The 22,124-nt window shown below is 39.4% G+C and overlaps 2 protein-coding genes across 2 annotated transcripts in view; both read left to right on the plus strand.

The window, feature by feature from the left end:
* The window catches only part of trpa1b (transient receptor potential cation channel, subfamily A, member 1b), a 38,364-nt gene extending 21,558 nt beyond the window's left edge, over positions 1 to 16,806 (plus strand). The window contains exons 13-29 of the mRNA XM_047350128.1: positions 1,834 to 2,009; positions 3,362 to 3,526; positions 3,683 to 3,797; positions 4,724 to 4,890; positions 4,994 to 5,084; positions 5,242 to 5,301; positions 5,388 to 5,477; positions 10,181 to 10,251; positions 10,364 to 10,520; positions 10,633 to 10,722; positions 10,934 to 11,103; positions 11,191 to 11,320; positions 12,114 to 12,296; positions 12,999 to 13,067; positions 13,474 to 13,575; positions 13,655 to 13,773; positions 14,961 to 16,806. Of these exons, the coding sequence (XP_047206084.1) occupies positions 1,834 to 2,009; positions 3,362 to 3,526; positions 3,683 to 3,797; positions 4,724 to 4,890; positions 4,994 to 5,084; positions 5,242 to 5,301; positions 5,388 to 5,477; positions 10,181 to 10,251; positions 10,364 to 10,520; positions 10,633 to 10,722; positions 10,934 to 11,103; positions 11,191 to 11,320; positions 12,114 to 12,296; positions 12,999 to 13,067; positions 13,474 to 13,575; positions 13,655 to 13,773; positions 14,961 to 15,174 (2,169 nt within the window). The 3' untranslated portion in view covers positions 15,175 to 16,806. The remainder of the gene's footprint in view (positions 1 to 1,833; positions 2,010 to 3,361; positions 3,527 to 3,682; positions 3,798 to 4,723; positions 4,891 to 4,993; positions 5,085 to 5,241; positions 5,302 to 5,387; positions 5,478 to 10,180; positions 10,252 to 10,363; positions 10,521 to 10,632; positions 10,723 to 10,933; positions 11,104 to 11,190; positions 11,321 to 12,113; positions 12,297 to 12,998; positions 13,068 to 13,473; positions 13,576 to 13,654; positions 13,774 to 14,960) is intronic.
* Positions 16,807 to 18,393: 1,587 nt separating this feature from the next.
* On the plus strand, positions 18,394 to 19,577 carry LOC124858334 (musculin). The gene is made up of 2 exons (XM_047350329.1): positions 18,394 to 19,001; positions 19,168 to 19,577. The coding sequence occupies exons 1-2, from the start codon at positions 18,588 to 18,590 to the stop codon at positions 19,243 to 19,245; spliced, it is 492 nt and encodes a 163-aa protein (XP_047206285.1). The 5' UTR covers positions 18,394 to 18,587; the 3' UTR covers positions 19,246 to 19,577.
* The last annotated feature ends 2,547 nt before the right edge of the window (positions 19,578 to 22,124 follow it).

Raw genomic sequence — 22,124 nt, forward strand, 5'->3', positions numbered from 1 at the left:
AGTTTGCTTATCGCTGTGGAGTTGGAGTTGAAGATGCCATCATACACCTGCTTCAACAAACCCACTGTCATCTGGACAAAGCCAGTAGCACTGTGAGGATCATGTTCTTTGATTTCTCCAGTGCATTTAATACAATCCAACCTGATTTGCTTTGTCAGAAACTCCAGAAGACTCAGGTGGAGGCCTCAACAATCTCCTGGATCAAAGACTACCTGACAAACAGACCACAGTTTGTGAGACTGAAGGGTTGTGAGCCTAACCAGGTAGTCAGCAGCACAGGAGCACCACAGGGGACTGTACTCTCACCATTCCTTTTCACTCTGTACACCTCAGACTTCCAGTACAAGACAGACTCCTGTCATCTGCAGAAATACTCGGATGATTCTGCAGTCGTGGGGTGGATCAGAAATGGACAAGAAGCTGAGTACAGGAAGGTGGTGGACCACTTTGTGGCCTGGTGTGGAAACAATCATCTCATTTTGAATGTGACTAAAACAAAGGAGATGATTGTAGATTTTAAGAGAAACAGGAATAAGTCAAAAACTATTTCTATTATGGGAGAAGAAGTGGAGGTGGTGCAGGAGTATAAATACCTCGGTGTTCACCTGGATAACAGACTAGAGTGGAGATGCAACTGTGAAGCCATCCACAAGAAGGTACAGAGCAGACTGTACTTCTTGAGGAAGCTTAGGTCCTTTGGTGTTTGCAGCAAGATGCTGCATATCTTCTATAAGTCTGTTGTGGAAAGTGTGATCTCTTCTACCATCATCTGCTGGGGAAGCAGCATCAGAGCCAGGGACTTAAAAAAGCTCAACAAGTTGATAAAAAAGACTGGCTCTGTTCTGGGGACTCCTCTGGAGATCATTGTGGAAAGACAGATTCTTCATAAAATGAAGAACATTATGGAGAACCCTGAGCATCCTCTTCATAAGACTGTCCTAAAACAACAGAGTGTCTTCAGTTAGAGGCTTCTTCAGATCTGCTGTAAGACGGAGCGCTACAGGAGATCCTTCCTGCCCACAGCCATCAGCATCTACAACGGCTCTTTGAAGAAACCTTCATAATATGAGCTATAACAACATTTAATTTCCCTTTGGGATTAATAAAGTATTTTTGAATTGAATGGAATACCAAATTTGGTATATGTCAACCTTTCTATGTCAAAATCTCGAAGTTTTTGGCGAGACGGAAAAGTCTAAGGCCTGGGTCCGCCCCTTCAGCATGCTCAAAAATTCTTGATTTTGATAGCTTTTAATCCCCTATTCCTTAAGTGCATACAGACCAAATTTGAAACCTATATCTCAAAATCCTTAGGAGGAGTTTGTTAAAGTTTGACATGTATGAAATGTCAAAGATGCCCCAAAATAACACTTTGACCCAAAATGGCTGACCTTCTGCTGGTTTTAGGGCATACCTCCAAGAGACTTTTTTCATGATTTGGAGGGATCTACCTATGTACCAAATTTCAAATCTCTACGACTTACCAGTTGGCCCATCTCAGTTTAGGGGGTGCTGTAGAGCCATGGCTATTTTCAGTTCCATTAAAATACAAAGATTTTACAAACGGGACAATTGTCAGTGAAGTTTGATGAGTCTCCAAAAAGCCAATTTATTTGTCAGGAGATAATAAACGGAGCAGTTCCAACAAGCCTTCGCAGGGCTTTCGCTGCTCAGGCCTAATAAATAGTTTGAAAGGCTATCTTTGCACATTTTAGCACACGATTTGTTTGTTTTCTAACACTCATTTATTTTATTACTAATGTACGCCTAGCTTTTTTGGAATAGAGCTTGTTTGCTATTAGTCCAACTTGTCTATAATGTCTCTGACTTTAGCATAACAATGTGAAGGCGTTGCTGAACTGTGAAGATAAAGAGGGATGCACACCACTGCACTATGCCTGCAGACTGGGTATCCATGACTCAGTGAAGAACATGCTGGGCCTCTCGGGGCAAGTCGGCCTTGCATGTAAGTCCAAAGACAAGAAGTCTGCTCTTCACTTTGCTGCACAGTAAGTAAAACACTGATTTAACTGGAATTTAAGTGAAAGTTGCTTAGTTCTTTGATAATGATCAGTGTTAGCTTGGGTTTCTGTTCAAGCCAACAGTGGCCCAAGACTTTAAAATTGTTTGATTGATATTTGGCTGCACGGTGGTGCAGTTGGTAGCACTATTGCCTTGCAGCGAGAAGTTCCTGGTTTTTGAAAGTTGAAGCTCCATCCAAGTGTGACTTTATCCTTCTTTAGGTGATCAGTGACAGCACAAGATAATAAAAGGTTAATCAAAAGAATGAATTGCTCAGACTTATTATCTAAAACAAACTGAGATGTCTCTGTAATTAGGTCTCTGTAATTAAACAAAGATAGACAGGTAATAAATTAATGCTCCAACTACTTCTAAAAAAAGTCACCAGATGTTTTAATCCAGTGAAAAATTTCTTACCTCATAACCTTTTTTGAAAGATTAATTGCACCATGCGGTAATTCTTCTGAAACCTGAAGGTGCTGTCATAAGAATAGAATTCAATTAGCTAGAAATGTGAAGAAATGCAATAAATGTTGTAAAAGAATGAACATCAGACATTTATTTGTATTGATTTTTCAATCACTCTCCCCTATCTAATTAGAACTCAGGGGCAAAAGAAAACTATGTTATGATATCATGCTTTAAATCTTGATGAAATCCCACTTTTAAACCCTGCTCTATTCATCGTGCTGACACAAATCCTGCTGACCTTTCTAAAAATTTCAGAGGCAAAGAAAGATATTTAATAATAACACAGCAGATAAATTTTCATAGCTTTTAGAATGGTTGACTCTAACCTTTACGGTAGTTTTTTAACTACAGGTTAAAAACTTGTTTGAGGAGTGCTGCGGTGGTTTGGGGGATTCTTTTTTTATTTTCTCTTTTTTTCTCTTTTTCTCTTTCGCTTTGGGGGATTAAAATCATAACTCCAGGCTCCTCTCATTTTTCTACTTAAACATGTTTGTCAACTCATGTACTCAACTGTAAAGGTAGTCATATTGTTTAGTTTGAAATAGAAAAGTCAGGTTTGAAATACATTAAGCAGCTATACTTTTATTGTAAATTGTAATCTGTACTTTCAAGTAAAGATGTCAAAGATGCTCATGAAAAGTTTTGTATTGTTAGTATGAGCTTGTTTAAAAGGAAAATCAACAATGACACTATTAATAACACGAATGATTTAGTATAAGTTATAACTGAAGAAATAAAACAGCCATTTGGCCTCATTCTGTAATTTAAACAACTCTGCAACTCAACTTTAGAGTCAGCATAGCTGTTAGAGCATATTGGGGTTTCCGCAGCTCAATATCTCTCCAATATCTCTCCTCATCTTTTTAAGATATGGGCGCATCAATACCTGCCACAGGTTACTGGAGACCATCACAGACTCTCGTCTGCTTAATGAAGGTGATGAGCGGGGCCTGACGCCACTCCATTTGGCTTCAAAAGGTGGGCACACCAAGGTGGTACAGCTGTTGCTGCGCAAAGGAGCTCTCTTTCACAGGTAGACACAAATGCTCTATAGACAGCATGCATACCCATTGCGAAAGTAAAAAAATCCTGCAAAAGTGATTCATACAGTCTTGTTAATACTAATATTTTAAGCCAAATCAATATGTTGAAAAGCTATGTTACATAAACCTGTGAAAATTTTTTACAGCGATTACAAAGGCTGGAGTTGTCTGCACCATGCTTCTTCTGAAGGATACACACAAACCATGGATATCTTGCTCTCTGCGAATCCCAAGTTACTGGATAAAACTGATGAGGATGGGGTATGAATAAAGATTTCTGTCTAAAATTCTTTTTTTTAAAGAATGTACAGTACAGACCAAAGGTTTGGACACAACTTCTCATTCAAAGAGTTTTCTTTATTTTCATGACTATGAATATTGTATGAATATCTGTGTGGCATTGACCTGTTCTCTAATCTGAACTGCTGTTAACCTGCGATTTCTGAGGCTGGTGACTCGGATGAACTTATCAGAGATGACTCTTGGTCTTCCTTTCCTGGGGCGGTTCTCATGTGAGCCAGTTGCTTTGTAGCGCTTGATGGTTTTTGCGACTGCACTTGGGGACACTTTCAAAGTTTTCCCAATTGCTCGCACTGACTGACCTTCATTGCTTAAAGTAATGATGGCCACTCGTTTTTCTTTACTTAGCTGCTTTTTTCTGGCCATAATACAAATTCTAACAGTCTATTCAGTAGGACTATCAGCTGTGTACTGTATCCACCTCCTGCACAACACAACTGTTGGTCCCAACCCCATTTATAAGGCTTGAAATCCCATTTATTAAACCTGACAGGGCACACCTGTGAAGTGAAAACCATTTCAGGTGACGACCTCTTGAAGTACATCAACAGAATACCAAGAGTGTGCGGAGCAGTAATAAAAGCAAAAGGTGGCTACTTTGAAGAACCTAGAATATAAGACATATTTTCAGTTGTTTCACACTTTTTTGTTCAGTATATAATTCCACATGTGTTAATTCATAGTTTTGATGCCTTCAGTGTGAAGCTAAAATATTCATAGTCATGAAAATAAAGACAACTCTTTGAATGAGAAGGTGTGTCCAAACGTTTGGTCTGTACTGTACTTTTTGCAACAATAAGCATTGTATTTGATACTAGTTTTATAAGGTTATACAGTAAGCTGCGCTATTACTCATGGAGTCTTTTGTTTTCACATTGACATGTCAGAACACTGCACTCCATATCGCTGCAAGATTGGGACATGTGGCTGCAGTCAGACTGATGCTTGTCAGAGGGGCTGAGATCGTCTTAAACAAGAATGACACTTCATTCCTCCATGAAGCGCTGCAGAATGGGAAAAAAGATGTGGTCAATGCTGTGATTGACAGCGAAAGGTAAAGTAATCAAAATTAAAACATTTAGCGTCGAGTTTTATTTCATGATATTATTTGCTAAATATAAAAATATTAAGACCCAATTAAGCCCTTCCTCTTGCAGATGTGAGGAGGCTTTGAAACTGTTTGTACCTGGCTCCTCCCAGCGATGCCCCATTCTTGACATGATTGAGTTTCTGCCTGAGTCCTGCAAGGTTTTACCACTAGCAAAAACAAACTAAGCACACATATATCATAAATCTTTGTCTCCAGTCACCATAAATAATTTATTTCTGCTGTTTTCCATTATGTATCCTGTTTTGATTAAGACCTAAGATCAGAAATAAAGCTCTGTTGCTATGATTTCTACAGCATCTGCTTGACCGCTGCGTGAGGGAGTCTGACGATGACCACAACAGCCCCAACTATCATGTAATTTATTTACAGCATGCACTAACAATACATCAAACTAATCATCACTGTAAAGGAAATAAAACTAAAATCTTTATGTGGGGTAGATTGAATATGATTTCAGATGGCTCCAGACTCCCATTTCGGCGAAGTTAATTGAGCAGGGCTATTCTTCTCCACCACTAGCTGCAGTCAATGTAAGTTTTCCCCTCTCAAATCTAACTTTTGTGTATTCAGATGCAAGTGTTTCACATGAAGCTCAGTTCATTTTATTTCTACGTGTAAGCTAGTGAAACAAGATTTTAGAACTGTTTTGGACAGTTGAAAGCAAAAGTGAAGACAACACTGTATCCATGTGCTGTTAAAGTATTATTGCATCATTGGATGATATTGGATCACTTAAAATAAAACTGTAAAAAGGAATCATACTTCATAAACTTTTTGCTCTCCAGTAGAATATTGTATTATGCATTTGAAAGAGTAAATACATACAGTACAGACCAAAAGTGTGGACACACCTTCTCATTCAAAGAGTTGTCTTTATTTTCATGACTATGAATATTGTAGCTTCACACTGAAGGCATCAAAACTATGAATTAACACATGTGGAATTATATACTGAACAAAAAAGTGTGAAACAACTGAAAATATGTCTTATGTTCTAGGTTCTTCAAAGTAGCCACCTTTTGCTTTGATTACTGCTCCGCACACTCTTGGCATTCTGTTGATGAGCTTCAAGAGGTAGTCACCTGAAATGGTTTTCCAAAAGTCTTGAAGGAGTTCCCAGAGATGCTTAGCACTTGTTGGCCCTTTTGCCTTCACTCTGCGGTCCATCTTACCCCCAAACATCTCGATTGGGTTCAGGTCTGGAGACTGTGGAGGCCAGGTCATCTGGCGCAGCAACCCATCACTCTCCTTCTTGGTCAAATAGCCCTTACACAGCATGGAGGGGTGTTTGGGGTCATTGTCCTGTTGAAACATGAATGATGGTCCAACTAAACGCAAACCGGATGGAATAGCATGCCGCTGCAAGATGCTGTGGTAGCCATGCTGGTTCAGTATGCCTTCAATTTTGAATAAATCCCCAACAGTGTCACCAGCAAAGCACCCCCACACCATCACACCTCCTCCTCAATGCTTCACGGTGGGAACCAGGCATGTAGAGTCCATCCGTTCACCTCTTCTGCGCCGCACAAAGACACGGTGGTTGGAACCTAAGATCTCAAACTTGGACTCATCAGACCACAGCACAGATTTCCACTGGTCTAATGTCCATTGCTTGTGTTCTTTAGTCCAAACAAGTCTCTTCTGCTTGTTGCCTGAAGTGAATGGTTTTCACTTCACAGGTGTGCCCAGTCAGGTTTAATAAGTGGAATTTCAAGCCTTATAAATGGGGCTGGAACCATCAGTTGTGTTGTGCAGGAGGTGGATACAGTACACAGCTGATAGTCCTACTGAATAGTCTGTTAGAATTTGTATTATGGCAAAAAAAAGCAGCTAAGTAAAGAAAAACTAGTGGCCATCATTACTTTAAGAAATGAAGGTCAGTCAGTCGGAACAATTGGGAAAACTTTGAAAGTGTCCCCAAGTGCAGTCGCAAAAACCATCAAGCGCTACAAAGAAACTGCCTCACATGAGGACCACCCCAGGAAAGGAAGACCAAGAGTCACCTCTGCTGCGGACAATAAGTTCATCCGAGTCACCAGCCTCAGAAATCGCAGGTTAACAGCAGCTCAGATTAGAGAACAGGTCAATGCCACACAGAGTTCTAGCAGCAGACGCATCTCTAGAACAACTGTTAAGAGGAGACTGTGTGAATCAGGCCTTCATGGTAAAATAGCTGCTAGGAAACCACTGCTGAGGACAGGCAACAAGCAGAAGAGACTTGTTTGGGTTAAAGAACACAAGGAATGGACATTAGACCAGTGGAAATCTGTGCTTTGGTCTGATGAGTCCAAGTTTGAGATCTTTGGTTCCAATCACCGTGTCTTTGTGCGGCGCAGAAGAGGTGAACAGATGGACTCTACATGCCTGGTTTCCACCGTGAAGCATGGAGGAGGAGGTGTGATGGTGTGTTGGTGCTTTGCTGGTGACACTGTTGGGGATTTATTCAAAATTGAAGGCATACTGAACCAGCATGGCTACCACAGCATCTTGCAGCAGCATGCTATTCCATCCGGTTTGCGTTTAGTTGGACCATCATTTATTTTTCAACAGGACAATGACCCCAAACACACCTCCAGGCTGTGTAAGGGCTATTTGACCAAGAAGGAGAGTGATGGGGTGCTGTGCCAGATGACCTGGCCTCCACAGTCACTGGACCTGAACACAATAGAGATGGTTTGGGGTGAGCTGGACCGCAGAGTGAAGGCAAAAGGGCCAACAAGTGCTAAGCATCTCTGGGAACTCCTTCAAGACTGTTGGAAAACCATTTCAGGTGACTTCCTCTTTAAGCTCATCAACAGAATGTCAAGAGTGTGTGGAGCAGTAATCAAAGCAAAAGGTGGCTACTTTGAAGAACCTAGAATATAAGACATATTTTCAGTTGTTTCACACTTTTTTGATCAGTATATAATTCCACATGTGTTAATTCATAGTTTTGATGCCTTCAGTGTGAAGCTACAATATTCATAGTCATGAAAATAAAGCATCAGTCACAAGTTTTCACACCCTCATAATGGGCATGAATATCATTTACATTTTTAACATTTAATAATGTATTTCAGTTATTTTATTTTCTGTGTGGAATCAATATGTAACAAATAATTAGGTGCACACATTTGAATTAGTTGTACATTTTCCTGTATTCTACACAGTATCAAATTTCACATACAGTCTCAAACAAACAAATACCCTAGTAATGTGTGAACACATATCCTTTAAACTACACTTCAAGCACATGGTTTTTTAGCCAGCAACTAGCTTCTGGCATTATTCTAGCTGGATATTTGACAACTTTGGCTTCCTGAAAGTGACTTGGCTTTCAAACATAGTCTTTTCGGATGCCTTGTTGGAAAACCCACATTTCAAGTAACTAGTGTTGATTTGAGGAGACATTGGAGAATTTGGAGTAAGAGCTTGTTCATTATTCCATACACTGCGCACCGTTCCACAACCTCTTGTGACAAAACTGCCTCACAGCATGATGCTTCCACCACCATGCTTGACACTTTAAAGAGTTTTACCTTGTCTCCTTCAAACATTCTTCTTGTCATTGTGGCCAAATAGCTCAACCTTTATCTTATTTGATGATAAAACCTTACTCCAGAAGGCATTGTGCTTGTCCAAGTGGGCAACTGCAAATTTTACTCAAGCTTAAATGTGTCTATTTTGGAGCAGGGGCAATTTTCTTTGTCTGCACCCTCAAAAAACCCCGGCAATGTGAAACTTCATTATTAACAATGATACAGGTGTTCCAGCAGTTTCCAGTTCCTGTAAAGTTCAAGCCTTGTTTTGGTCAGACTAAACTCAATCCTTTTCTAAATTTGTGAACTATGCTGAACAGCATGCAAGTATAGCCACTCGGTTAAATTAACGCTTCCAATTCTGTCAAGAAGAGTGGTCTAAAAGCCAGCCAGAATTTTGCCCACATCTTGTTGATACATTCAGATATCTTGTAGTCAGAGTACAACTATCTAGAATACATTCACCAAACATTTGTGGGGACCTATGTATATATTTAGGTCTAGTTTTATAAGTTTGATCATCTTACAGTTAGAGAAAATACACTATAAAATAAAACTTGTGCACCAAATTCTTATTTTTAAAATTCCTTTTAGATGTTGTATGATCATTCCAGCCATATATGTATACAATATTTATTCACTTTCTCTCCCATGCATGGCCTCTGATAATATTCACAGATTTGTTTGTCTCTACTGAATGTAGAAAACAAACTAACAAATGTGCCAAGCCATCCTGCAAACTAGTTTGGGTATCTCCAAGCCAAACCCTCCTGAAGGACAGTATTTTACAGGTCCGATGCATAAGAGTGCATTCATTTCCGCAGGTTGCTCCAAATAAACTGGTGACAGTTTAATTCAGAGGGACTTTATTTGGCACACAAGTATTTGCACAGTATGATATTACTGCCACCATGCTTCACAGTTGGTGCAGAGTTCTCAGGTTTGAAAGCCACATTTTGTATTCTACTCGTTGTTACTGCGAGATTCCTCAGTCTTTGTCCTCTCTGATATTAAAACATTTTCCCGGAAAGCACTTGGCTTGTCCATGTTGGCAGCTGCAAATTTCAGTCAAGGTTCAATCAAGTCACTTTTAGGCAGTTGTCTTTTAGCAGTTTGGGGTTCATGGCAGTGTTGAGCCATGTTGGTTTCTTTGTTGTTCACGAACATCGTCAGCAATATCACTTCATCTGAGGTGGACAGTGGGTCTTCTTTCAGACCTTGCCAAGGTGATTACACAACTGAATTACTTAACCTTATGAATAGTTTGTTGAACTGATATTCCTGGTATCCACATTACAAATGACTCCAAAGAAATGTTCCAACTTGTGTAATTTCACAATTTGGGAAACTATTGGTCAGACTAGTGAATGCTGGTAAACGGATCAGTTTAATGCTGACAAGTAGAAACGACCAGCTAAAGTCAGTGATCACTGAAAAGAAAAGCCTCGGTCACGTCAAGTTAAAAGACCTTCTGTACTGTACAAGACCTTCCGAAACTTCAGCACCGGTTAAAAAGAGATTTAGAAAATCCACACCAAAGACAATCTTTTGCATCTGGTTCTTGTTTTTAAAAATCTTTTGTATATTACATGTTGTATTATTTTATTTTTGAAGAAGCAGAGCTTAAATAAATATAATCACAGCTCTATGTAGGAAGATTAATAGTATAAATCACTTTATCTGACTCAAAATAAATTTTCTCACAATTTTTGCAGGCAATGGTGCACTATAACCGAATTGAACTCCTCAACCACCCAGTTTGCAAAAAGTATCTGGCAATGAAATGGTGTGTATGAGCAGTGTCAATCCCAGAGGAAGCATAGTTTATTTTCATTCCTCAAAATTCAAGTAGGCCTTTGATTTTATTTAATTCAAAATCACTTCTCTCCTCTCCACAGGGTTGCCTACGGGAGCAAAGCTCACTTGCTCAACATGTTTCTGTACCTGTTAGGGCTGTTGCCCTTAACAAACCTGATAATAACTCTTCGACCCTCCGTAAACACCACCGAAACAGGCGAGCTCGACATCATCATGGTCCCCATTTCATTCACAGAGGTGCAATAGCCTGCACTGTAATGCACTGTGCTGTAGCATGTGAAGCTAACATATTTAGCCAATTTAACCAAGTAAATACCTAATTCTGCTCATTTTTATCATTTTTTTCTAGCAAAGTGTGTTCCTGTCCTTGTGCATGGTGATGGTCTTGATCACAAATATCTATTCGATAGGAAAAGAAGTGGTGCAGATATCACAGCAGGTGCAAAAATATGCATATACCATTACAACATTAAAGAAAATCCTATAAGCATAGTTCTGTACTAATCCTAGCAATAGTTTTTGATGGATGAACGCTCTTTGATTCAAATTTGCCAGACTGGTTGAACAGAGTCCGAAAATCAACTTTACAGTTTGTCTTTGCATCTTGTTTATCAAAACTTTACATGTTATCTTCTATTGCTATCCCAAAGCGCTGGAGTTACTTCAGAGATGGTTCTAACCAGATTGACTGGGCTTCTGCCATCTCCTCTCTTTTATTCGTCATTCCCCTCATGGTCAATGCAGAAGGTTCTTGGCACTGGCAAGCAGGTGCAATGGCAGTTTTAAACTCCTGGATTGGGTTTCTCCTTTATCTCCAGAGGCACGTTTACTCTCATTTTAAGACTTTGCATTTATTTTATCATCATGTCTTCGGTGTTGTCAAGGTTGTAAAATTTCCACGTTTTAGGTTTGAGGGTGTCGGCATCTACGTTGTGATGTTTGGGGAGATCATGAAGACGCTGCTCCGTATTGTGATGCTGTTTGTGTACCTGATGTTGGCGTTCAGTTTGGCGTTCCATGCTCTGATGCTTAACCAGGTAAGGGAAAACACCAAATACAGTGATGTGAAAATGTACCTCCTCCCTCACAGATTTCTTCCTTTTTTTGTCAGACTAAACAGACCAAAAAAGCTGATCAAACAGATTTTAGCGTCATGCAAAGATAAGATAGCTAAAGTGAATACAGAAAGTATTTTTCAAATGGTCAGTCAGTCAGTCAGTCATTTTCTACCGCTTATTCCATAGTGGGTCACGGGGGAGCTGGTGCCTATCTCCAGCAGTCTATGGGCGAAAGGCAGGGTACACCCTGGACAGGTCGCCAGTCCATCACAGGGCAACCTGATCCATCATTTTTTGATCAAAAGAGCTTGAGAAACAGACAAAAAACCTCTGTTCCCATCTGTCAATCTGGAAAGGGCTAATTGTTATTTCTAAGGCATTGGGGCTCCATATTGCAGTAAGAGCCATTATCCATAAATGGAGATAATATGGAACAGTGGTGAGCTTTCCCAGGAGTGTCTGGCCTACCAAAATTACTGGAAGTGTGCATTGATGGCTCATCCAGGAAGGCACACAAATACCCACAAAGGCATCTGAAGCCCTTCATGCCTCACTTGCCACAGCTAGGGTTAGTGTCCATAATTTAACATAAAGAAAGAGACTGGTCAAAAATAGGTTTCATGGTGAACACCATTGCTGACCAAAAAAACTCAAAAAAAAAAAACCCCAAGACTGTGTAACACCTAAAAAACTATATACATCCAGTTTTTGTTTAAATGTTTATTTGTTCTTACTGACCTATATTTACATATCACTTTGTTTCTGTCAACAGAAAGAGTTTAACAGCGTGCCGCTCTCTGTGATTCAAACCTTTGTGATGATGGTCGGGGAACTGAACTATCAGAACAACTTCCTGGATGCTTATTTGAACAACACGCTTCCATTTGGTTTTTTGACATATGCCACTTTTGTGCACTTTGTTCTTCTCATGCCAATCCTCTTGGTAAACCTGATGGTAAGGATGGTAGCATTCTATATTTGTTGCAATTGGAAGATGTCAGTGATTTTAGTTGGCCAAAATATACTTTAAACCAGTGCTTTCCAGACTGCTAGGATTTAACACATAAAATTGGTTCAGAAACTTAGCTGACTGCTAGATTAACTGCAAGTTTGAAGTAACTGTAGCAGTGTTGCCATATATACATATAAACTTTCTCAACCATAAGTCTTATGATGGTCCTTAGCTTTATCTAAGTTGATATATTCATTCATAATACAACCCATATAAACATATCAACCTTATGGTTTTCTGCTGGACACTACACACCTAATAAAAGTTAAAGTAAGCAAACAAATCTGAATTCTAATAAAAATGTTTAGGTAGAATTTGTAATGAAAACCGTTGTTAATATTTTTAGAATTTAACTATACTTGAGAACTACTTTTGCAAATTAAAAGGCTTCTTTAAAATTATAATAATTTCCTCATCTAATTTTCGATACCTCTAAAAAGTCCTATTTCGTATTTACTAGTGGTAGTTATTGAAAAATGCTAAGTTAGGGTTCCGTACACACCCACTGTTCTGACAAAGTACAGACCATGCATCATGTAAATCTGTTTTGCCAGATTGTCAGTCTTTCCAGTTGCCTCTTTGTAACTATGTTGGTTGGTATAATTGTGCACTGTTTGATGATACATTGATAATTCTGACTTACAGATTGGTTTAGCAGTTGGAGATATTGCTGAAGTTCAAAGAAATGCTTCTCTGAAACGAATAGGAATGCAGGTAAGTTTGGAGCTGACTTTTCGGACAATGTTTCATCTTCTTCAGCTTTTCCAGCTTGCTCTGACTTTGCACTGACTGTCATGACAGCACATTAAAGCTAAGCTACCAGTCATGTAAATCATATACACAGTAGATGAAGTTATGGATTGTTGTTGTGGCTCTTTATATTAAATTTGGGATCATGTCCAAGTAACATAATTAGAAACAGGAGATAATTGATCACATGCTTTCAATGCAAACTAAGTAGTAAACTATTAATATCCTGTTCTACTATGCTCAAAACACACCCATAAAGCAATGGGGCAGTACTATAAAGCAATTAGTATAGCAGACGTGTCTCAGAATGATTAACTGTGTTTGTTTAGTTTTCTAATGTAGAGTTTCTAAGTTTACCCTCTGATCTAAGATTGATCTTCACACATCCCTGGAAGACAAGCTTCCGTACTGGATAATGAAGCGAGTGGACAAGCCCTCAGTCACCATCTACCCCAATCGCAAATGCTCCAGGGTACGTCCGTCCCAACAGTAAACATGTTTAATAAATCATGTCAATTTCCCTTTTTATAAATATTCACACCATTTCACAGCACTTCCTTAAACAATTAATCTCTGGTGAGGAGGAAAGAAGTGAAGTCTGGACTCGTCTGCAGTCCAAATCACAAGGCTGCACATTTGTAGAAAATGAGCTCAAAAAGCAGAAGACCAGGTAAGGCACCTAAAGGTAGCTGTCGCACAATCACCAGTTCTTCATTTCTTTAATTTCCTCAAAGCTTATAAGAATGCATTTAGTTCAACTTGGGGAGGAAATAATAGTTTGAAATAATCATCATAAATACAATACACAGTAATACAGTGCAAAATATATTACTGTAAGGGAGAAATGCTGTGAAACACAGCAATAATTATCTTCTATGTCTGAGCGACCCCTAGGGGTGAATACTAATAGCACTTTCTGTAATAAGATTCACTCACAGTGCCTTCCAAAAGTATTCTTAACCTTTGAATTTCTCCACATTTTCTCGCAGACTTTATTGTATTTTATTGGTATTATTTTGGATCAGACCATCATGAAATGGTGCAGAGTTGTGAAGTTGATGTCTCTTTTTAACTGAAAAGCATGTCATGCACTTTTATTTCGCAACCCCATGTCAATGCTTTGCAGAACCTCCATTTGTTATACCTACGAGCATTTTAAGGTATGTCTCTACCAACCTTACACAATTCAAGACTGACATTTTGTTGCGTTCTTATTTGTAAAATACTCTCAGACAGGATGGAGGGTGTCTATTGAAACAGATTCTCAGTTGGAATTAGGTCTGCATTTTGTGTCATTCTAACACATGAATATGCATTGATCTAAACCTCTCCATTGTGCCTTTGGCTACATGTTTTGTGTCACAGTTCTGCTGGAAGGTGAACCTCTGCTTTACTTAGTTGTTAAGTCAGTTGTAACCTTTATCAGGATTCTTCCAGGATTGCCATCCATCTTCCCATCAACTCTGACCAACTTCCTTGTCCCTGCTAAAAAAAGAATCCCCACAGAATGATGCTTTCACCACCATGTTTTACTGTAGGGATAGTGTGTTGAGGGTATCTGGACTGTACATACTTCTAAAGGTTACTGTAAGATGTAATTGGTAGCACTGGATTTTATTTAGGGGTATCATATTAAAATTGAGTAAACCCGGAATTACCTTCCGCTTTACATTTTGTGTTGGTCCAGCTCATAAAATCCTAATAAAAGGCATTCAAGTTTGTAAATCCAAGGACATGAATAATTTTGCAAGGCACTTACCATCCAAAAGACAATACTGCAAACCCACAGCTTAATGAAAGTTGGCATTAACTTTTTTGTTGTTGTTGTTGTTTGTTTTGGGGGTTTTTTTCTGGCAGAATGAAAGAAATGTCAGGCATACTGGAGAAGCAGCACGGTCTCCTGAAGCTCATCATCCAGAAGATGGAAATCTGTTCTGAGGCAGAGGAGTGTGACGGTCCTGTGACACTCAGAGGGAACATGTGGCCCAGCCTGGCTCAAAGCAAAGCAAGAGGCCGCAGCACGTCGCGTTGGGTGCCGCTGATTAAGGCAATTGAGGCCAAACGCAAATAAGGAGGAGAAACCTACACAGCATGAACTTTCTAATTTGCACGTTGAATTTTAACTATATTATACAAGTGTAGCTGAAATTATAAGGTATAAAATTGTGTGTGTCCTTATGTTAAAGTCACTGTTGATCTATTCGTAATACTCTAACTCTCCTCCATGTGCCTTGTCTGCTCTAACAAAATATATTGTTTCTTAATTTCATCATACTTCAAAATAAAGATTTTACTCTGCAAACGTATAAAGCTTTTCCTCAAGCAAATAACAGTCATATAACAATAGCACATACAATCATATAAGAAAGGCATGTACCTATGTAGAGTCTAAGAGATAAATAGATCAGACATCTGACTTTTGACCTTGAGTTCAGTGCTGTAAACTGCTTCAGTGGAGAACATGGGAAACACAAGATGCCAACAGAGTTTAGCCTGTGACATCATTAGCCCTGCACCTGTTCCTCTGCTTCTCCAACCAGACCTCTGACAGAGGTCAAGACCCTGTGAAAGTCGCTGCTGATGGACAAATGCCTACTCTCCCTTTAAGTCCACTTTAAAGAGTTATTTATTGCCACTGGCCTAGAATTTAATTATCCCTAGGGCAAATAGAACAACCATAAAGCCATCAATTAGACCAATGTTTGGGGCATTTTTTTCTGTTTAACTCAAGGAAGTGTATGCATAGAATGACCAATGAGTGCAGTGTCATATCTCCGCCTGTTCTCTCAGTGACAGTGAATAAAGCACCAGGATGAATTATGTCGTATGTCATACAGCCAATGCCTTTTTGTGTCCGTCAAGGAAAAAAAAAAGACACCTCATCAGATGAACTGTAAATCCAACAGCAGAATCCCTTAGCTTGGACCTTCATAGGTGTCAGTCAGGCTGTCCCCCTCGCTGATGGATGCAGTGACAGAAGATGGGCTTGACAGCCCGAAACTCTCACTGTCTTTCTGGCATAACTCAGTATCTCAACGTCATGACTCATTCAAGGATATGATAAGAGCAGGGATCACTGCAAGGTCCAGCTGATCTTTGGTGTTTTGAAAGGCTGCATGGAAAAGCACAGGTGCAGGAATGTGTCCTTGCATTAGGGTACATTGTCAGGAAAGGAGAGAGGTAAGTCTAAGTAGAAAGCTATGGAGCATTTTTAAATGACTGACTTGCAATAATAATAATATCCATAAGACTACAATTTGAAATTGTGAGACCAAAGCCAATTTGCAAATTAGATGAAGCTACGTAAGACTGGATAGAGAGCTCTTTTCATTTGTATTCAGGTCTGAACTTTGACTGGGCCATTCTTATACAATCTTTCCACTGTAGCCTTGCCTGTGTGTTTAAAGTCAGTCTTGCTGTGGAAGGTGAACCTTTGTCTCAGTCTCAAGTTTTTTGGAACCTCTAAAAGGTTTTCTTACAGTCTTGCTCTCTTTTAAGCTCCATCCATCTTCAGTTCACCTCTGCTCCCCTGCCCCTGCCAAATGAAAAACATCCCCACAACAGGAGACATTTCTGCACCTGCGCCACCAACAGGTTTTATGCTGGGGATGGTGTTTAGGACTATTTTGATTATTTACTTTACTGCCATGTATGAGCATTGCTGGGAGATGCACAAAATAAATGTTGATATGATTGTTTCTAACGGAGCACTTTCTCTACCTGTAACCAGTGTCGACTGCCATTGGCATAACTTCTTACCACATTTCATAAAAGAACAGAGTTGTAAAGTGCTAATACTTATCAAATCAAATAGGTCTCTCACCTGAGCTGTGGACATCTACAGCTCTTCCAAAGTTACTACGGACCACGGCTTCTTTGATTCACAATCTTCTTGCCTGGCCTGTCAGTGAAGATAGACGGCCAGGACCTTTTTAGTTTGCAGATGTAGCATATTATTTTTCATTTTCAGATCAGGGACTGAACCAAAGCGCAGGATATTATTTTATAACCTAAGCTTGCTTTAAACTTCTACACAATGATCTGTCGGCTGTGTTCTTTAGTCTCATTGATGCCGTGTGTTCTCTAATGTTCTCTAACAAACCTCTGAGGCCTTCGCAGAGCAGCTGGATTTACACTGACATTAAACTAAACACAGGTGGACTCTGTTTACTAATTAGGTGACTTCTGAAGGCAATTGGTTTCGCTGGATTTTTGAGGTCAGGAAAATATAATACCATAAAATACATAGCCGTTTATGGACGTAGTGTGACAAAATGTGAAAAAGCAGGGCACAGTACTATCCTGGGAAGAACTGGAGTACAGTATAGCGTCGATCCCACAGTAGTAAAAAAAAAAAAAATCACTTGTATTGCTTTAATATGTTTGGAAGGCCTGTTATACAAAGCGGGGCATATACACATTTCAGTTGCACACCCATAATTCTTGGCAAACTCTTTGTGTTTTTTAGTTGAAATTTCCCATTGTATAATAGCTTCCTAAGAAATATTCTAAAAATGAAGAGTGAAAACTTTCAGTTTGTTCCACAGAGCCGTGTTCTTTTCCAGGTCTTTTCGTAGCTTCAGTAAGAAGTTTTTACAGATGCCTCTTCTCTTTTCCAACAGGTGTTACTTCTTTCTCTGCACGACATTTCTGTAAGCAGATTGTTCTATGAGATCTTTTTGAGAGCGCAAAACAAAGACATAATCACCCACATTAAACAATCAAAAAGAAATGGTCCTGTATGTGAGTGAAGATGGGGCCTCTTTGCATCTGCCACACCCTTGTCATGCCAGTTCTCCAGATGTCATGGGAACCACTAACAGCTGGGACTGGTGCACAAGGGCTCCTTGTGAAAGGCTGCTCCATCTGCAGAAACTCAATCCCTCTGTGAAACCAGCAAAGGATTAGGTGCTTTTGATAAGCTCCCTAAGACATTTCTATTAAAGCACATCTGTAGGAGCAACAGACTGCAAGGGCATTTTTTGTATATGTGCACAACCAAATTTTCTTACAGTGTGCACACAGTTATAGTGGGAAGGTTCCAATGTCCTTTACAATGTACTGGGGATCTTATGTTGCTTTGGTAAAAACCAATCCTCAGACAGTGACTAGGATTACCAATAACCAGGCATTAATTCACAGTGTTTAACCGAATTATTCGGTTGGAGATAGGCAACTCAAGTCTTTAACAGTTTCCACAAAGAGACAGAACAGCGGTCTCACTGGGGTCATGGAGGCTTGGAAAAAAGGGGAGGAGAAATGTAAAGAGGCCAAGTGCAGGGCACTTAAATTAGAGTGGTACAGACACAGTTTTTAGACTCTAACTCGTTACTTTGTAAGTCTGCTGAATGCTGGCCTTTTGGGGTCTTCGGCTACAGAGTTCCCAAATGGATTTGTACATTTACAAGGATATCGGCTACTGAAATCTACCAATCAAACATCTTCTATCATCTGCTGCACTTCTAAGGCCAAATTGGAACAGTCATGTCAACAGGCTCAGCTCCAAGTGATCCTGAGGACGATGAGATATTTAACAGAAGGATCTCCACAAATGTGAGGAAAACTACCCACCTCAATTCCAGGCGGTATTCGGACAAGGATCTGGAAGATGAGGGTGTGGACAGGAGGATCCAGCAGGACAGCAGCAAGCCCCCCAAGGCTCACCAGAAGGACTCGCGGCAGTCTCAGCGAAACGCAGCCAACGCTCGAGAGAGGGCGAGGATGAGAGTGCTGAGCAAAGCCTTCTCCAGACTGAAAACAAGCCTGCCCTGGGTTCCTGCAGACACCAAACTGTCAAAATTGGACACGCTGCGTCTCGCCTCCAGCTACATCTCTCACCTCAGACAGATTCTGCAGGAGGACCGGCTGGAGAACAGCTTTGCACATCCAGTCAGTCTGGTATGAAACCTCTCGAATAGCCGTGTTTAATAAAAATGCTTAAATGGGAAATAAAGCTGCATTTACACTTACGAGTTAAGAGTTTTCTTGCTCGTTTCAACACTTAAGAGAATAAGATTTGAGCCTATTTCTTGCGTAATTGTTCTGTTATGTATGAATTTTTCAGACTTGGCCCTTTATGTCGACAGCAAGATCAGAAGAGGACATTTCATCCACTGTAAGACTTTGTGGAGCTACAGCCTAGTCCATCTCTCTTCATTAGGCAGCTAGCCTACCAGAACCTCCAGAACTGACTGAGAAGTAATCCTCCGGTCAATGGATTCTTAATAAACTGTCCTCATGTTTTACTTTTCTGTTTAAATGACTCTTGCCTCAGAACCATAATGTTTTTTGTGTACATGTGTAACATTCAGATTATTTTATTTCATTAGCGTTTTGGGTGACTTTTTAAAACGCAAGTCTTGGATTGTTTTGTAATCATATTTATCTGTGCACTGAATCAGAGTGTCATTGATCTGCATGGGTTTGATTTAACATCAATAAACAGACATGTTGAGTCATATTGACCACTCATAACATTGTTTGAACAAGTTACGATTGATAGTTTTCTCTATTTTCAGAAAATGCAAGCCTACTTTACCATTTTGGATTCACAATTGCAGTCCTACAGGGGAAAACACCTATACAACAAAGGGTCCATCTGATGACCTGTCCTCTTTAAATTGTTGTCAATAAGAGAACTATCACTCATAATAACTTCACAGAATTGTTCTAAAGCTAGGACGTTTATGAGCTCTAAAGCTCATCCCTTTAAAGGGAAGAAACACTCCTGTGTGTTTGGGCTTGGTTACAAATAATTTGAAAACAAAAAAAGCCTCATTTAGTCTTTACAGTATGACCTGTAATATTTCCAATCAGCTCAATTCAACTTTTTTCAAACGCAAGGGAAAATAATGCAGCCTTCTTTCAGCCAGCTCACCTGCAGTGCACAGCAACAGCTGAGAAAGGAGCAGTGCTGCACTCTGCAAAGCTTTAAACAGCAAACTCATTCTCTGGCATCTCATTTAAAGGTTTTTGAGACAGTGTGCAGATATAGCAGAACATTTTATCATTCATAAAACCGTAACTTTCAGAAACCTTGGTATATGTTGATACGGGCAACCAGCACTTACTGTATCAATGTTAAACTGTATATTTTTGGACTTTCTTATTTCAAAGCTGTGACAAATTGTTTGCATTTGTTAGTGCCAAAGGTAATATAGTTGGAAACACACATAATAGTAGCTTTGCATCAATAAGAGAAAGTCCCCAAAAGTTATTAACCAAAACCTTCCCATGTACGAAGCAGATAAACTAAAAAACTGACAACACATGACTTTTGGAAGGGGACATACAGTGGTAGTGAGGTGCATAGTGTTACTGCCTTACACCAGGAACATCCAGCTTTACCCTTTCTTGATGGATTTGGTCAATCAATCTATACACACTTTGGTTTTCTTCATGTCAGCCAGACACTTTCAACAGTCTAAACACATACATGTTGGGTTTTGGTGACTAACACCTTAAGAGGGATTGTGTTCATAACAGACAGCCCTGTGTGACTTCGTGTTAGCGCTCTGATGGACTGATGACATGTCTAAAGTGTAACACATCCCTCGCGCGTTAACTGCTCAAGTAGTTATAAACTGATAGATGAATGGATGTGAGACACTTATCATCTGCGGTTATTTTTTAACCCTTACTCTTATTGTATACTAAAACTGTTCATTATTTTATTTTACTCTGTCTGCTTTAGTCTTTTCAGAGTTGCAAAGATGGGCACAACTTGCACCTATCCAAGAGCCCATACATTTTAAGGAACGATACTGAACACTCAGCCATGCTTTTTTTATGCTTCTTGTTTTCAGGCAAGATTCATTTGTGTGCAGAAATACTTTTGGCCATTTTTTTTACCCTGTTTTCATTAGCTTTTTGTAGCTAGGGAATTGTAACTGATGTTTTTGTCCAGGCTTTTTAAAACAAACCCTAACCTTAAAACCATAAAATAGCCTTTTTAATAGCTTCCTACACAAAAAGCAACTCTGGTTCATCCATTGATGTCATGACCATTTTAAGCTTTTAGATGTTGAAGTAACTCAAATAACTCAATCTATATTTCATGTATTTCAGAAATAAATGGCCATAAACTGAAAAGTAAGCATTACATGAAACCCTAATAATAAACAACAGATATAAGAACAAAAAGCAGTCCTCAAAATGGTCAAGCAAAATAAAAAGATGGAAATTAGTAAAAACAAAAATAGCACTTTTCAAAGAAAACCTTAAAAACGTTCAAGGTTTTACTAACCAGATTTCAGAAAGGAAAATATGAAAAACGATTAACTAATTATTTCTTAAATGTTTGCATATTATATGAGGTTTACTTAACAGTGTCTTTCCTCTGTTTTTGTGTGCAGTCAAATCACATTTTCACATTTAATATACTGTTTTTTCTAACTTTGTTTTACTTTGATTGAAATACAGAGAGAATGCAAACAGTACAATGGGAACGACAAATGAGTCTACGACCTCAAATATTTTGAATATTCTGTAATATATCAATCAGGTGCAAATGTATTATGTGTCATTTTCACATAACTGCTAAAAGAGTAAATACGTACTTACAGCCTTCTTGAGCTGCACATGTGGTTATGGAATTCATATCTGCCAGCAGGAGTCTTGAAAACGTGGGCCATGTATGTAAGATTGAAAGCAGACTTTCACATTTCAGTCAAAACAAAGTTAAAAAAGAAAAACATCCTGTAGGTTTAGCTGGAAGTTCAGGGACAAGGTGAAGGTCAGTAACAGAGCATCCTGTTCTGTCAGCCAAACTTCCAATTCCCAAATGTGCAAGCTTGCACTCAACAGCCTCCACTCTTAGTAGACAGAATGGATAACAGGGATCTCTTGATGCAGCAGCTCTTTCATCCAGTTAAACCCCACAATGATGTGAGCACAGATTGACTGAGATCTTTGCTGAGGCGGCCTACTGGGACACACTGACAAACTGGTTTAAATGCAGAAAGAAACGAGGAGAAGAGAGGTTGACTTTTCATCAGGTTAATGCAGAGCTGCAGCTGTTGC

Source organism: Girardinichthys multiradiatus, chromosome 21, assembly GCF_021462225.1.
Source record: "Girardinichthys multiradiatus isolate DD_20200921_A chromosome 21, DD_fGirMul_XY1, whole genome shotgun sequence".
Lineage (NCBI taxonomy): Eukaryota > Metazoa > Chordata > Actinopteri > Cyprinodontiformes > Goodeidae > Girardinichthys > Girardinichthys multiradiatus.